The sequence below is a fragment of the Heterodontus francisci genome, chromosome 17 (genome assembly GCF_036365525.1).
Source record: "Heterodontus francisci isolate sHetFra1 chromosome 17, sHetFra1.hap1, whole genome shotgun sequence".
Taxonomy (NCBI): Eukaryota; Metazoa; Chordata; class Chondrichthyes; order Heterodontiformes; family Heterodontidae; genus Heterodontus; species Heterodontus francisci.
In genome coordinates, this window is record NC_090387.1 from 6,077,756 (window position 1) to 6,095,702 (window position 17,947).

At 43.8% G+C, this 17,947-nt stretch overlaps 1 protein-coding gene across 6 annotated transcripts in view; it reads left to right on the plus strand.

Annotated features, from left to right (window-relative positions):
* Positions 1-17,947, plus strand: part of LOC137378698 (granule associated Rac and RHOG effector protein 1-like) — a 193,619-nt gene that overhangs the window by 138,326 nt on the left and 37,346 nt on the right. For all 6 annotated transcript variants that reach the window (XM_068049046.1, XM_068049043.1, XM_068049044.1 and 3 more), the window contains 2 exons: positions 7,210-7,416; positions 17,232-17,372. In XM_068049046.1, coding sequence (XP_067905147.1) covers positions 7,210-7,416; positions 17,232-17,372 — 348 coding nt within the window. The remainder of the gene's footprint in view (positions 1-7,209; positions 7,417-17,231; positions 17,373-17,947) is intronic.

A 17,947-nucleotide genomic window follows, 5' to 3' on the forward strand; every position in this document is an offset into this window, starting at 1 on the left:
AGCAGGACTGGCTATAAAATCAGCAGTAATTTGCATTTATCTAGCACCTTTAATGAAGATATCCAGTCCTGGCTGAGCCACAGTTTCATCCGCTTGAACACTGGGAAGACAACAGCCATCATCTTTGGCCCCTCAGCCGCTGTCTCTCACCCCCTCCTCAGCCGCTGTCTCTCACCCCCTCCTCAGCCGCTGGCTCTCAACCCCTCCTCAGCCGCTGGTTCTGGTTGAAGCAGACTATTTGCGATCTTAGAGTCCTATATGAGCTGAGCTTCTGATTCCACATCCTCTCCATTACCAAAACTCAACTTCCACTTCCTTAACTGCCCATCTCCACCCCTGCCTCAGCCTATCTGCTGCTGAAACCCTCTTCCATGCCTTTATCACCTCCAGACTTGGCTATTCCAGTGCTTTCCCAGCCAGCCTCACAGTCTCTGCCCTCCATCAACTTCAGCTCATCCAAAATTCTGCTCTCTTATCTTGTCCCGCATTAAATCCCTTTTATACATTCTTCTTCTTGGGCAGTCCCTTGAGAACGTGGATGGCTTTCTTCCTCTCCAGGGTGGGTCCTTAGGTGGCTGAATAGTCCGATTCTGGATCTGTACACTGCCACAGGTGGGGCAGATGGTGTTTGATGAGATGCATGGATGGGATGCTCGAATTTCCAAACGCTCCTTCCGCTGTTTGCACTTGGTTGCTGCCTGGGCATGTCAACGTTGTTCGAACTGCCTGGCGCCTTTGTAGATGCTGCTTCTCCATTTTGGGCGGTCTTGGGCAAGAGATTCCCACGAATCAGTGGAAAATCACACTTTTTTTCAGGGAGACTTTAAGGACATCCCTGTAGCATTTCCTCTGCCCACCTGGTAGCCTCTTGCCATGACGGAGTTCGGAGTAGAAAGCTTGTTTTGGGAGTCTTGTGTCAGGCATGCGGATGATGTGGCTTGCCCAATATAACTGTCTAGCCATGACCAGTGTCTCAATAATGGGGATGTCGGCCTGAGAGAGGACACTGATATTGGAGCGCCTGTCCTGCTACTGAATTTGCAGGATCTTGCGGAGGCACCACTGGTGATATCTCTCCAGGGCTTTGGGATGTACAGTGTCCATGTTTCTGACGCATACAGGAGGGCAGCTAACACTGCGGCCCTGATGACCATGAGCTTAGTGCCAGGTTTGAGGTCTTTGTTGTCAAATACTCTTTTCTTCAGACAACTGAAGGCTGTGCTGGCACACTGGAGGTGATGCTGAGTTTCATCGTCGATGTCTGCCCTGGCTGAGAGGAGGGTCACAAGGTATGAGAAGTGATCCACATTGTCCAGTGAGTCTTGATAGTCGGTGGTAGGGGGGGGGGCAGTGTTGCATTGTGGGAGCAGGCTGGTAGAGGACCTTTGTCTTTGGATGTTTAGCTTAAGGCCCACTCTTCTATACACCTCCGTGAATGCATTGACGAGGGTTTGAAGCTTGGCCTCTGAGCGTGTGCATACGCAAGCATCGTCAGCGTACTGCAGCTCCATGACCGAGCTATACGTCACCCATGTGCTCACTGACTTAATTTTGCTCCTGGTTCATCATCTCAGATTTAAAATATCTATCCTTATGTTTAAATCCTTACATTAATTCTCTCCTCCCTGTTTCCATAACCACCTCCAGCTCTACAATCCCATTGCCTCACCTTTGATGGCCACATATTGTGCTGTCTAGGACCTGTGCTCAAGAATTCCTCTATCTACTCCCCGCTTCCTTCTCAATGCTCCTTAAAACCTCTGATTTGACCGAGATTTTAGTCAACTTTCCAAATATCTCATTTTGCTCAGTATCAGTTTTTGTCTGGTTATGGTTCTGTGAAGCGCCTTCGGACATTTTACTTTGTTAAAGACTATTATAAATGTAAAAGTAAAATGGTACAGTTGCTGGAAATACTCAGCTGGAAATACTCTGACAGCATCAATGGAGAGAGAAACAGAGTTAAAGTTTCAGGTCAATGATCTTTTTATGATGAAACTTTAACTCTTTCTCCCTCTTTGTCTCTTTCATTCTTCTCTTTCTTCCCCCCCCCCCCCCTCCCTGCCCCGCCCCCCAGGTGATGCTGCCACACCTGAGTATTTCTAGCATTTTCTGTTTTTATATATTAATGTAGGTGTTGCTGCAGACCACGTCCCATGGTACCTTGCAGAGAAGGAAGGAGAAAATGGATAATGAACAGATACTGAGTCATAGTGGGAGGGAGATTTGAAGTCACTGCTTGCTTGAAAAGATGGGCTTTGATCAGATTTTTGAAGGTGGGAGAGAGAGGTTTTGTGACACTGGTTTAGCAAGGGAGTTCCATAGAGCGTGGACGAAGACTCTGCTATTGATGTGGCAAAAAGAGGGTTGGGTGGACAAACTAATTGAAATGTTTAAGACAATTAAAGAAGTTAATAGGGTAGAGAGAGTGAAACTATTTCCTCTAGTCTGGAGAGTCCAGAACAAGGTGACATAATCTTAAAATTAGAGCTGGGCATTTCAGGGTGATGTCAGGAAACATTTTTCCACAGAAAGGGTTGTGGGAATCTGGAACTCTGTTCCCCCAAACCCCCACCAAAAAAAAAGCTGTTGAGGGTGAGGCTTAATGAAAAATTTCCAAACTAAAATGGATTTTTTTTTTGCCAAGTAGATTATGGGTTCCAATCCAAGGTGGGTGGATGGAGTTAGGTGGATGATGTGTCAGCCGTGGCTCAGTGGGTGGTACTCTCACCTGATTCAGAAGGTTGCGGGTTCAAGTCCCGCTCCAGAGACTTGAGCACAAAAATCTAGTCCGACACTCCAGTGCAGTAGTGAGGGAATGCTGCACTGTCGGAGGTGCTATCTTTCGGGTGAGACATTGAACTGAGATCCTGTCTGCCCTCTCAGGTGGACGTAAAAGTTTCCATGGTATTATTTTGAATAAGTGCAGAGGAGTTATCCCTGGTGTCCTGGCTAATATTTATCCCTCACTCAACATAACAAAAACAGATTATCTAGTCATTATCACATTGCTATTTGTGGGAGCTTGCTGTGCGCAAATTGGCTGCCACGTTTCCTACATTGCAACAGTGACTACACTTCAAAAACACTTCATTGGCTGTAAAGTGTTTTGGCATGTTGGTCTGAAAGCACTTCAGACAATCAAAAACTCTTTTTGAGCTTGAGTGACTGAGTGGCAAACGTTGACTCTGACTTGCCATATGATCTAATCTTATTTTTAATGCTCTGTGTGCACTGACAAGCTGTCCTAACTCTTTGACAGTGACTGCGGAGCTCTGACCAGACTAGTAAGACTGTTTGAATCAGCTGTCGTATTTATGCCATTTGATACAAACAGACAGGCTTGCATTTATAAAGTGCCTTATCACGTCTCTCAAGCAGCTGAAAGTGATTCACATACAATTAATTACTTTTGAAACGTAGTAACATTTCATTGTAAAATGCAGTAGCCATTTCAGGGACTTGGGGACTTGGGCCCAATAGTTTAACATTTCATCCAAATAACACTGCAACAAGTGCTGCACTGCAGAGTTGGACTAGATTACTTGTAGAACCCCTGGAGCAAGGGCTCGAGTACGCAAGCGTCTAACTCACAAGTGCTTGTGTTGCCAAATAAGCTAAACTAATAGCCATGATGTTGGGCATGATAGCTTAGACCATTTTTATCTTTTTGGCAGATGCTACAAGGGTATAATTATCGTGGACACATGAGGTTAGTTTAGGCTGTATGCCCTGTGCCACAAGGATGATACCAGAATTGAGCGAGTGCAACTATCAGAAAAGACCCAACAGATCTGGCTACTAGGCTGTTTTCTCCAGAAGAGAAGACTGAGAGGTGTGAAGGGGTTTGATAGGGTAGATATGGAGATGTTTCTCCTCGAGGGCGTCCAGATCTAGAGGCCATTAATATAAGACAGTCACTAATAAATCCAAAGGGGAATTCAGGAGAAACTCCTTCACCTGGAGAGTGGTGAGAATGTGGAACTTGTTACCACAAGAAATGGTTGAGGTGAATAAAATAGATGCATTTAAGGGGAAGCTGGATATGCATTTGAGGAGAAGAGAATGAATGACTCTCTTGATAGGATGGGAGGAGACTCATGTTGCGTATGAAGACCAGCACAGCCCTGTTGGGCCAAATGGTCAGTTTTTGTGCTGTGTGTTTGATGTAATTCTATATAACCCTAACTCTTGATGCACCTCAGAATTACAATTGTAGCTTTTTCTTTCTCTACAAACCCTGAGCAGATGTGAGTATCAGTTCTGTAAGCCCTCTTTGATTTGAGTTTGCAATGAAGAAAGCATTTAAACATTAATGTGTCTAACGTAAATCCCATTCTACTGCCTGAATGAAAATCAGGAGCTGGCAACTTTGGTTTACGCCGAAAAAGCTGTATCTCTTGGAATAGTGCCATGTGATCTTTTATGTCCACCTCAGAGGGCAGACAGGGCCTTGGTTTAACATCTCAGCTGATGGACGGTACCTCCGACAGTGCAACACTCCCTCTACCACACTGAAGTGTCAGCCTAAACTTTGCACTCGCGTCTCCGAAATGGAATTTGAACCTTCTGACCAAGTCGAAAATGCTGCCACTGAACTTAGCCTGACACCAAGTTGGATGTAGCCTGTAGAGCAACATGCTTGATGGGTTGGATGATCTCCTGCTCCCTGCTTAAGGAGCCTCAAACATTTAGAAAGCCATATTTGGTCTCATTGTCCAGATCTTGTGTTTTAAATATTGTCCAGATTATGTATTAAGGAGTTGGAGTGATTGGAATTTGGATAATTGCAAATACACTGTGCTTCTGCTGAATCCATTTATTTTGTTGTGTTTTTATAACAATCATTTTTAAACGCCCAGACATATCACAAAAACAACTACTAACTGCTGTCTGTTCCATTTCTCAGAGGGCAGACTCCGTCTGTAATTCTTGCATCAAAGCTGCTGCTGAGAATGTGGAATCTATTAGTGGGGGTGGGAAAGGCGAATAGCCACATCTGAAATGCCAGCAGTGGCATTCCCCTTCAGGCATCTCCCTCACTCCTTCATGCTCCGATACTTCCCTTAGGAAGCAGCTGCTTGCGATAAGGGGAGTTTGCAAACACTTCTCTGCAAAATCAGATTGAATGGGCTGAGGGTTACAGGTCGCCGAGCGGTGGTTTGTGAAAAAATGCTCAGACCAAGTAACCGCTTACCACCTGATACTCTGTTCCCTGTTGGGGCTTCACTTGTGGGCTAGTTAGTTGCTTGGTGTTTGAACATGGCTTTGATCCATCCCACTGGCATGTTTTACATAAAATTGCATAGAATTTGCAGCACAAAAGCAGGCCATTTGGCATAACTGGTTTATGCCAGTGTTGATACTTCACGCGAGCTTCCTTACACCCTACTTGATCTCACCCAAACAGCAGATCCTTCTACTGCTTTCTCCATCGTGTTTATCTAGTCTTCCCCTTAAATGGATTGATGCTGTTTGCCTTAACTACTCCTTATGGCAGCAAGTTCCATGTTCTAACCACTCCCTGAATTTCCTAATGGATTTTTTAGTCGCTATCTTGTACTTATCTTGGGTTACATTGAGAGACATCAATCTCCTGCTAAGCCTGTGACTGGCCACTGGTTATACTGGTTTTTTTGCTTCAACTTGTTCTTGGCCAGAAAATCACTCACCTGCGCTGAGTTCACTCCTAAGTGACCTACAGTCATCTCAGATTGACCACCTGAGCGTGTAGTAGCTGGAGGGTTCAGGGATGGAGGTGGCAACCTAGGGGTGGGAAGCAGCAATCTGTAACTGCTCCCTTTGCACACCTGAAGGACAAGATCACACCTCGTGCCAATCTTGGGTCCTGCCGATTGGTGCCTTCAAGATTAACATCAGAAACTAACGGCTAAGGGGATAAACCCGGCAAAATCTGGCATGGAGTTCCATTAGGTGGTTGGTGTTTCCCTCAAGATAGCACCTTCTGGCAACTCCTGATAGCAAGGAGGATAGCTGTAGATTGCAGGAAGATATCAATGGTCAGGTGGGTAGAAAAGTGGCAAATTGAATTTAACCCAGAGAAGTGTGAGGTGATACATTTGTGGAGGTCAAACAAGGCAAGGGAATACACAATAAATGGGAGGATACTGAGAGGTGTAGAGGAAGTGAAGTGTCTGTCCACAGATCCCTGAAGGTAGTAGAATAGGTCAATAATGTGGTTAAGAAGGCATATGGAATCTTTTCCTTTATTAGCCGAGGCATAGAATATAAGAGTAGGGAGGGTATGCTGGAACTACATAAAACATTAGTTAGGCCACAACTGTGTGCAGTCCTGGTCACCTCATTACAGAAAGGATGGAACTGCACCAGAGAGGCTCCAGAAATTGTACAAAATTGTGATGGACCTGAATAAAGTGGATGGGGAGGGCTTATTTACCTTAGCAGATGGGGTCAGTGACTCGGCATAGATTTAAAGTGATTGGTAGAAGGATTAGATGGGAGATGAGGAAACATTTTTTTCACCAGAGGGTGGTGGGGGTCTGGAACTCACTGCCTGAAAGGGTGGTAGAGGCAGAAAGCCTCATCTCATTTAAAAGGTACCTGAAGTGCCGTAATCTGCAGGGCTACGGACCAAATGCTGGAAGGTGGGATTAGGCTGGGTAGCTATTTTTTTCTCGGCTGGCGCAGACACGATGGGCATGTGGCCTCTGTCTGTGCCGTAAGCTTTCTATGATCCTATGAAGTCGGTGTCCCCTGGACGCTGAATGTTCTGCCAGTGGGGAACATTTTAATCCGTATATACTCCATCAATACCCTTCGATTTTGATCACCTCTATTAAATCTCTGCTTAACCTTCTGTGCTGTTAGGGGAACAGGTTAGAAGTTATATTTTTAAAACCAGGTGAGTGCCACTCATAACGAATTTACCAGCCTTGTGTCTGACAAATAATATCCTGCCTTAATTTGATTCCAGTTGGATTGTGAAAATGTATTCATTGTGTATTTGGCAAGAGTTTAACTTCACTCCTGTTTCTGTCTTTTTGATTTGGGGTGTGTGTGTGTGGTGGGGGGCAGGGTGGTGGTCAATGCAAAACCGAGCATGTCAAGTGAAACTGGTCCAGCAGGTTTGCCCAGCAATGGTGTGTGTTTGCCTGCTGCTTGAATTAATTTTGAACTGTCTCCATGATCCAGCAGCTTTTGAATGATGTGTTGTATTTTGTTCGTCAGGTGCTAGGCCGATGTTTCCTGACCGTCCTGCAGGTCCACTTCCAGTTCCTGTCTCAGGCATTGCATCGAGTCCAGCCTATAGCCCACTCGTGCTTGGCAGAAGCCCAAGCCCAGGAGAGAAAGAACACAGTGGGGAGCGAGACTATGAAGGCTGGCCGTGTGACAGAGTTGGAAGAAGCTGTGAAGTCCTGGGGAGGAGCATCAGAGGTAACCATTTTTTGCATGTATAATATGGAATGATTTCCTTGCTTAGTGTGGTTAGAAAACAGAGTGCAGAGCACATGCAAGTTGTTGGTACCATCTTGGGGGTTAGGTTGCCAACTCTGGTCGAGCATATTCCTGGAGGTTTCATTATATGACTTGCCTCCAACTGCCCCATGATGTCAAACAGCATTCCCCCCTCCATTTCCAATATTTTTATAACTAATAAACAGAAGTGTTCAAAGAAAATGAAAAGATACAATTTGTTTTTCTGCCACTCTGATTTTTCTCCAGGGATTTTGCTTGCTGCAGTGTCCAGGAGACTAATCTGTGACTGGATGGGGTGCAAAGGGGTGATTTTTAATGGGATGGTGCTGCAATCTTCAGTATAGTTGGTCAAACTGAATCCTTTCTGTAATAGTTGCTAATTCAATCCCAGCTTGATCCTAGTGTTGTACCAATTTATTTTCTTTCCCTCATTATCGCTGGGTCAAAATCCTGAAACTCTCTCCCGAACAGCACTGTTGGGAGCACCTTTACCACACTCACTGCAGCAGTTCAAGAAGACGGCTCACCACCGCCTTATCATGGACAACTAATATTGGGCAATCAATACTGGTCTTGCCAGAGATCCCCACATCCCATGAATGAATAAAATAATCCATTCATCCGCAGTGGATTTGGGTTTCCTCCATTGATATAAGCTGGTTATCCAACATCAGTATCTGTTGGTATATGAAGGTCTGTCCAGCCTGTGCCCACCCTCCTGTGCTGATCCTTTCTCTTTCCTGCTATGGTGAGAAATTTCCTGATGGAATCTCACTTGCTCTAGTTTGTCTTTTTAAGGATTTAGATGTTGCAACCCATTTCTTTCTCCTTGTAAATCTTCTGAGAATTTTCTCATTTTATTTTTAAAGATTCAAAATGGAGAAGAAAAATTAAATCTTCATTTCGCTCTCTTTCCATGCCCCCTGCTACCACACAGTCTCAGCTGACGACAGTGGGGGTAATGTTCTACAAGATTGACACCAGTGGATGGCTATGTGTGAGCCTAACTTTGGATTGTCAGCAGGTTTGAGTTGGGAGGTATCAGAGCTGGGTCTGATTTTTCCTCCCCCACCCACTTCATGTCTGTATGCAAGCAGTGACCGCCAGTGGGAATCTTGGCTGCTTTACCTTCCCCCCCCACCCCCCCGCCCCCACTCTCCTCGCCCCCACTCTCCTCGCCCCCACCGCCTTTCCTTCTCTATCTGAAAGACACTGACGTCAGTTGTCACCCTACTTGCTCAGCTGAATCAGCACCAATCAGGGACTGAAGTTGAGATCAACAACAGTAAATGCTGAAAACACTCAGCAGGTCAGATAGCATCTGTGGAGCGAGAAGTAAAATTAAAGTTTCAGGTCAATGAGCTTTCATCAAAACTGGAAAAGGTTAGAGATGTAACCGGCTTTAAACAAGTACATGGGCAGGGCGGTGGGGTGCGGGAGAAAGAACAAAAGGGAAGGTCTGGGATAGGGTGGAGGGCAGGAGAGATTAAATGACAAGAGGGATGATGGTGGAAGTAGGGTGTTAATAGGGTAAGTAAAGCTAGAACTAGAGGAGGTGCAATGACCACAGAATTTACCGTTACCAGCACTTGCTGTCTGAAATAATGGGAGCAGTGGTTATGATCTGAAATGGTTGAGCTCAATGTTGAGACCCTGTTGTCTGTCTATAGCTTGCTTATTCCACACTTCTTGCAGTTACTATGGAAGCTTTTACGCTTTCTCCAGTCCTTATGTTTTTTTAATGGAGACTAGAACTTGTGTGCAGGACTTCTGACCAGGGTCCCATGCAGGTTTTGCATAACTTCATTGCTTCTGAATTCTATATCCCTAGAAATAAATTCAGCGCTTTGTTAGCATTTTTAATTGCTTTATTGCCCTGTGATGCTACTTTTGGGATTTTCTTTTCAGTCGTATCCCTAGATCCGTTTGCTTTTCTACCCCATTCAGTTACTTATGAGTTTCGTGAAGCTTTATGAAAGGTTTGGCAGAGGAAATAAGATGGGAAGGTTTAAAGGGTGTCAAATGCGTGGCCAAAGTGGCTAATGGCCTATTCATCAGAGATGGGTGGTGGGATACAAAGGAGGCCAGACTCAGGACTGACAGAGTCTGGCACACAAGGCTGGAGGAGGTCACAACTGAATTGAGAGTTGGGAGCAAGTGGGAGGGGTGGAGGACGACCTCTGGGATGAACATTTTGAGAGGCCTGGAGTCTGTAAAGATCAGTGAGGACTAGTGAGTGGAACAGGTTCCAGGTGGTGGAGTTTTGCAGGAGTCAGAATAGGGTGGATGTAGGGAGACTGGTGAGGAATGAGTTGGGGGCCTGAAGCCTGGAGGTGACAAAAGCTGTAGACAAGTGTGTAAGTGACAGTGGGGAAGAGTGAAGGGCACTGATGTTATGGTGGTGTTACTTTGGAATGGTGAGGGATAGGATTTTAGAGGAGAACCTCTTGCAACTGGCTTCCTGGGAGCTTGTTCACGCACCAGTGCAGGATCCGATCACCTGTTTGGTTTTATTTCTATAGCCTTAAAAGTCTGCCATGTAGCATCTGGAAAATTCTTCTGTAACTTTCTGCTACTGAGAATCTGAGACGTGTGGAATCTTGGAACATTTTTTCATTTACATTATTTTTGAAACTGCAAAAACAGCTGATTGTAACTAAGCTAGTGAGTGATATCCTCCATCACAATCCCTCTCCTCCAGGGCTGACCTTTATCTATCCTTGTGTCCTGTTGACCCTCTCCAAAGAACACAACAACATAAATATCACTAGAGCTGTAAATCATTAGGTACATTCGATTTTGCAGGGAACCTTTTTTGAAGTTTAAAATCTTCCTTGTTTGTCCATCTGTGTTACGTGTCAGAAAATAATCTTGCACAGAGAACAAAAGATTCTTTTTCTCAATATTTGTTAGAATTCTTGCAGCAAAAATTGCAAATCATTTCCTGGTTGGACAATGGCAGCCATTGCAGACACAAGGGTAGCAAATTTTTTTCTATAACTAATGACATTTTTTGAAGTTTATTCCTGGGATAGGGATGCCGCTGGCAAGGCCAGTATTTCTTACCCATCTGTATGGTATTGAGAATCTTGCTAGGCCTTTTTAGAGTCAGCCACATTGCTGAGGTTCTGGAGTCGCACGTAGACCAGACTGGGTAAGGCTGACAGATTTCCTTCCCTGAAGGACATAAGTGAAACAGATGAGTTTTTGCATAATCCAGCAGTGTCATCGTCATCATTACTGATACCAGCTTTTCCTTTATTCCAGGTTTATTTAATTAACTGAAATTAAATTCCCCAGCTACTGTGGTGGGATTTCTACTCATGTCTCCAGCTCATTAATCCAAGCCTCTGGATTACTAGCCCAGTAACGTAACCACTACGCTATTGTATTCACAAAAATGAAAGGATTCAAAGAAAATGGGGAAAGACTTTTTTTAAACGTCCTTATGATTTGTCTCCCGGGTTTTTGCTTGCAGCATGTTTTTTCTCCCCCCACCCCCCTATCTAAATCTTGGGCACTGAGACCCACTGGTATTTTCACTGACTTCCTGACTGGGATCCACTAATTCAACTCGAGACTGATTATCAAACTAGGTATCTTCCTGGTCTTTGTACTTTGGCTACACACTGGATAAACACTCGAGGCAAATGGTTGTGTATTTTAAGATGGCTTGCCGCCCTATGATTCTAAGGCTTGGTCCAGTTGCAAGTGTCATTCCGAGGTGTTCCAAATGGGTTTTTTGTGTCGCAAGATGTCTGAACTGATCTGTTGCCTTTGGAACAAGCTCCTATGCTTGAGCCGGTTTCCTTTGGCTAATGTTCCTGCCCATAATTCCGACTTTGGTTTGTTTCATCTGTCACAGATGTGCAATCAGTTTTTCTGAAATGAAATTTTATTATAACATGACGCTTTATGAATGTATTTCAAATACCACAACAGCAATTCTGGTGATCTTTTTTAAATTGAGGAAAGATCGTATAATGTTTTTGTTATCCTGTTCTTTTATCTGGGAATGGATGGGTGGGGAAGAGGAAAGTGTCCTGCCTGGATATCCTGCTGGGCTGTGTAGTGTTGGGAGATGACGGAAATCATGCTTTAGACTCATTGTGAACATTTGTTTGTTTTATTTTAATCTCCTGCCACGTTTCCCACCCCCGCCCCCTGCTGAGGGAGTTTTAAACAAAAATGGCTAACCTCACACCAGTCAGTCATTCCCTTTTTGTGTAAAATGTTTTGAGTTTATATACAGTCAGTTGCTTATTCCATTTGTGTGGCTCTTTTCCACTAATGCTCATAATATGGCATGTTGAGTAACTTACCCTTTTAAAAAAAATTTTAAACCATTTCAAGAGCTATTAAACAGTAGTCTGTTCTGTATTTTTGCTTCAATTGTTAAACTCTTGGATGAACTGTACATGGTGGAAAAGCAGCATTAAATAATCATTAAACACAGGATGGTTCATTGATGTCATTTAAAAATTCTGCATGTAATCATCTCCCTCACACAGCTGGCCTTAGTAAACCCTCCCTGCAGCTGTAACTAGTCTAACTACTTTCCATTTCGAACGGTTCACTTTTTTTTTTATAGAAGACCTTAACACTCAACACTTAGCTTTCAAATATGCATTCGATGGAGCTACTGCTCTCTTTGATTAAATAGTGCTTACAGAAGAAGTACTTGACTATGCTCAGGAACTGAAAGGTTATAACTATCTCGACAGATTGAACTGGTTGGGGTTTTTTTTGCTAGGAAAGAAAATGCTGAGGGGTGACCTGATAGAGGTCTTTAAAATTATGAAGGGGTTTGAATAGAGCACATAGAGACGATGTTTCCCCTTGTAATGGAGTCCAAACCTTAGGGCCATAAATATGAGATGGTCACTGATTCATCCAAGAGGGAACTCAGGAGAAACTTCTTCAACCAGAAGGTGGTGAGAATGTGGAACTTGAATATGGTTGAGGTGAATAGCACATATGCATTTAAGGGGAAGCTAGATAAGGAGACAGGTATGGAAGCATTAAATGAAGTAAGGGAATGAGGAGGCACATGTGAAGCATGAACACTGACATGGACCTGTTGGGCGGAATGGCCTGATTCTGGATAAATACTGTGTAATTTGATGTAATATGTAACATAGATAATAGGAGCAGTAGTGGGCCATTTGGCCTTTCGGGCCTGCTCCGCCATTCATTATGATCATGGCTGATCATCCACCTCAGTAGCCTGTTCCCGCTTTCGCCCCATACCCTTTGATTCTTTTAGACCCAAGAGCTATATCTAGCTCCTTCTTGAAAACATACAATATTTTGGCCTCAACTGGTTTCTGTGGTAACAAATTCCACAGGCTCACCACTCTCTGGATGAAGAAATTTCTCCTCATCTCAGTCCTGAAAGGTTTACCCCATATCCTTAGACTATGACCCCTGGTTCTGGACTCCCCCACCATTGGGAACATCCTTCCTGCATCTACCCTGTCAAGTCCTGTTAGAATTTTATAGGTTTCTATGAGATCCCCTCCTCACTCTTCTGAAATCCATTGAATATAGTTCTAACCGACTCAATCTCTCCTCATACGTCAGTCCCACCATCCCAGGAATCAGTCTGGTAAACCTTCGCTGCACTCCCTCTATAACAAGAACATCCTTCCTCAGATAAGGAGACCAAAACTGCACACAATATTCCAGGTGTGGCCTCACCAAGGCCCTATATAATTGCAGCAAGACATCCCTGCTCCTGTACTCGAATCCTCTCACTATAAAGGCCAACGAACCATTTGCCTTTTTTACCGCCTGTTGCATCTTAGTTCGTTAGTTAGTTAGTTAGTTAGAGATACAGCACTGAAACAGGCCCTTCGGCCCACTGAGTCTGTGCCAACCATCAACCACCCATTTATACTAATCCTACACTAATTCCATATTCCTACCACATCCCCACCTGTCCCTATATTTCCCTACCACCTACCTATACTAGGGGCAATTTATAATGGCCAATTTACCTATTAACCTGCAAGTCTTTTGGCATGTGGGTGGGAACCAGAGCACCCGGAGGAAACCCACGCAGACACGGAGAACTTGCAAACTCCACACAGGCAGTACCCAGAATTGAACCCGGGTTGCTGGAGCTGTGAGGCTGCGGTGCTTACCTTCAACGACTGGTGTACGAGAACGCCCAGGTCTCGCTGCATATTTTCCTCTCTCAGTTTATAGCCGTTCAGATAATCTGCCTTCCTGTTTTTGCTACCAAAGTGAATAACCTCACATTTGTCCACATTATACTGCATCTGCCATGCATTTGCCCACTCACTCAACTTGTCCAAATCACCCTGAAGCCTCTCTGCATCCTCTCTGCATGTAATGTAAGATTCTTGACATGCATGTCCTGGGAAAAAAAGGAACGACTTGCATTTATATAGCTGCTTTCATGACCACAGGACGACCCAAAGCCCTTTACAGCTAATGAAGTACTTTTGCAATGTAGTTCACTGTTGTAATGTGAGAAACACGGCAGCCAATTTGCCAAGCTCCCACAAACAGCAATGTGATCATAACCAGGTAATCTGTTTTTGTGATGTTGATTGTAGGACAAATATTTGCCAGAGCAGTTACGTTATGTTTTTCATGAGACTCCCAATTAAACCCTGTAAAGGCTTTTGTTAAGAAATGATTTTATTTAGATCCAATCTAAAGGCGGGGCAGCTTTTTCAAATATCTGACACTCTCTGACCAATCTTGTTCGCCTTTTCCAGGCTGAGCAGGTACATGTTCGTCGAGTTTGGCGAAATTTTTCGGAATGAACCACTCACCCGCGCAAGAGGCATCAAAGCATTGCTAGCCACCTTTGAGTTTGATTTATAAAATATGCTTTTGTGTGCATGTGTGTGTGTTGCTCTCCAGATATGGCAAGAGCAAAGCCATCTGCAGCTGGAAACTGATGAACATAATGGAGCCTTCAAAACTCCCTAACCAAATAACAAGACGTTGTGGTCTTAAGGGAACATGGCTCCATATCAGCTAGCATAGAATTACACAACAGACCTAATCGAGGTCTTTAAAACTATGAAGGGGTTTGGATGGGGTAATCCAAAATTCGAAGTCATAATTCCAAAGTTTGTCACTAATAAAACAAAGAAGGAAAGACTTGCATTTTTATAGTGTCTTTCATGACCAGAGAACGTCCCACAAACAGCAATGTGATAATGATCAGATAATCTTTTTTGCGGGATAAATATTGGCCAGGACAACAGAGAACGCCCTTGTTTCTCTTCAAAATAATGGCATGGTTTCTTTTGCGCCCATTTGAGAGGGATTCAATTTAACATCTCATCCGAAAGATGTTACCTCCAATAGTGCAGAACTCCCTCAGTACTGCATTGGAGTGTCAATCTTTATTTTTGTGCTCAACTCCTGGTTTGGAACTTGAACCTACAATCTCCTGATTCAGAGATGAGAGTGCTAGCTATCCATTGTGCCACAACTGACACTGTCAGGGAATTCAGGAGGAACTACTTCACCCAAAGAATGAGCAAATGTGGAACTTGCTGCACGTGGAGTAGTTGAGGTGAATAGCATGGTTCGATTTTAAGGAGAGGCTAAATAAATCTATGTGGGTGAAATGAATAGAAGGCTATGCTGATAGGGTGAGAGGAAGCTCGTATGGAGCAGTTGGACCGAAAGGCTTGTTTATATTTAAGTGTATATAAGTTACAACTTTACCTGGTAAAGCACTCATGATCTGGAGGGAGGAGGATCAAAGCTGTTAAGTTGATTTAAATAAAAGATAGTTGAAAATTGTTTTGATACCTTTACTTGGAAAAGTTTCTAAAATTCAATAGAAAAACAAGCTCAAGTATTGTTACAGCCTCAACAAAGTCATGTTTTGAAATTTGCAGCAAGAAAAATAACTAACAGTTCCTTTCTCCACAGCACAGAACACAGGTGATGTAATCAGTCTCACTTCTTTGAAATAAAAAGTAGCATTTGCTTAGGTCTGAAACTCTGCCTGAGAACACTTTTCAAAAGTCATTCTCCAGCTTGTCTTCAAATCACTCGGGAAAGGCAGACTTGAGATATCCTCTTACATTACAAGGAAAGATTTTGCTTCAAGTTATATCCAGCACCAGCGTGGCTGTCGGTATGATACTTGGACTGTGGCACCTGGAAATTGCAGGCTCAGATATGAAAGGCACCTCTCTTTTAACCATGTTTTACCATGATAGGCTGGGGAAAAGTATCAACTGCAATTTCAGGCTTCCAAGAAAGGCTGAGGCCTTGGAGTAAAATCCTTAATGTAGAAAGTGTACTTATAAATGTCATTAAACACACTTTAAGCAAAGTTTACTTCAATGCTTCTCAGCAACTATTTGAACAACTGCAGATTGGGAGCTGGGGGCGGGAGCACTGCACTGAGGGTTTTGCACTGTAGAACATTAAGGGGAGAACTAATGAAGGTGGTTAAGATTATTAGAGGATTTGAAAGGAAAAATATAGGCTATTTTCCCTGGCAAAGGAGTCCAGAGCAAGGGGGCATAACCTTAAAATTAGAGGTAGGCATTTCAGTGATAATGTCAGGAAGCACCGCTTGCACAAAGGATAGTGGAAATGTGGAGCACCGTTCCCCAAAAAAGCTGTTGAGGCTGGGGCAGTTGAAAATTTCAAAACTGAGATTGATAGATATTTACTGGTCGAGTATTAAGGGATATGGAACTAAAGTGGCTCAGTTGGTAGCACTCTTGCCCCTGAGTCAGGAGGTTATGGGTTCAAGTCCCAGTCCTGAGACCTAAGCGCAAAACCATAGAAAAATTATGGCACAGAAGGAGGCCATTCAGCCCATCATATCTGCACCGGCCAAAAAAGCTAGCCGTCCAATCTAAACCCACCTTCCAGCACCTGGTCCATAGCCTGCAAGTTACAGCACTTCAGGTGCATGTCCAGATACCTTTTAAAGGAATTGAGGGTTTCTGCCTCCTCCACCATTCCTGGCAGTGAGCTCCAGACACCCACCACCCTCTGGGTGAAAAAGTTTTTCCTCATGTCCCCTCTAATCCTTCTGCCAATCACCTTAAATCTGTGCCCCCTGGTAATTGACCTCTCCACGACAGGAAACAGGTCCTTCCTGTTTACTTTATCTCGGCCCCTCATAATTTTGTATACCTCAGTTAACACCCCTCAGCCTCCTCTTCTAAGGAAAACAACCCTGGACTATTCAATCTTTCCTCATAGCTTCAACTTTCAAGCCCTGGCAACATTCTTGTAAATCTCCTCTGTATTCTCTGCAGAGCAATTATGTCCTTACTGTAATGTGGTGACCAGAAACAGCTGAGGCTGAGGGAGTGCTGCACTGTTGAAGGTGCTGTCTTTTGGCTGAGACGTTAAACCGAGGCCCCGTCTGCTCTCTTAGAGGTACATAAAAGATCCCATGGCACTATTTTGCAAAAGAACAGGGAGGCTTTACCCAGTGTCATGTCCAATATTTATCCTTGAATCCTTATCCATTATGTGGTCATGATCACATTGCTGTTTTGGAAGCTTTCTGTGCACAAATTTGCTTTTACGCTGCCTACATTCCAACATTGACTACACTTCAAAAGTACTTCTTTGGCTGTAAAGCACTTTGGGACTTCCTGAAGTTGTGAAAGGCTATATAAATGCAAGAATGGCGGAACAGGTTTGAGAGGCTGAAAGGCCTCTGCATGCTTCAACATGCCGAAGTGTGAAATTGCACTATGTGCGGCCAGGCAAATTGTATTTAAGGTTGCTTTTACTTTTAAAAGGCTACATCTCGTCTCCGTGAGAAGGGGAGTGATGGCTGCCTGGCTGGTATTGAAGTGCAGCAGTTGTTCTGTTCGCAAACCACCACGATCCCCGAGCATCAGCTGAAAGATTTAAATATGAAGATCGACAGTGCTTTGCAGGTGAGTAACTCTATCTAACCAGCACTGTATATCACTGTAATACGATATGTAATACCACCATAAACATTCACGCCCTCCATCACCAGTGTGTGATAACTAGAGAATTGTTGAGTTCTACAATTTCGGACCATAACTTCTACCCCCATTTTGTTTCCTTTTTCTTGGCAGGTTTTGGTTTTACTCTTATTTTCTCTTGTTTTTGCTTTCAGACGGCAGTTGTTCATCATTCTGCCATTCACACCTCCTCTAGACACATCTTTTGTTTCTTTACTTGTCCCATTACCACTCCCTTTGGCCTTGCACCACCAAATCGCTTGTCATTTAATTTCTCCTGTCTTCCACCCTATCACAGACCTTTTCCTTCCATTCTTTCTCCCACCCTCCCCCTTTCACTTGCTAAAAACCTATTACATTTCTAACTTTTTCCAGTTCTTTTGAAAGGTCATAGACCTGAAACATTAACTCTATTTCTCTCTCCAGAGATGTTGCCAGACCTGCTGAGTATTTCTGCCATTTTCTGTTTTTATTGCTACAAAAGTATCTTGGCTCTCATGCTGGAGAATACTCTATCATGG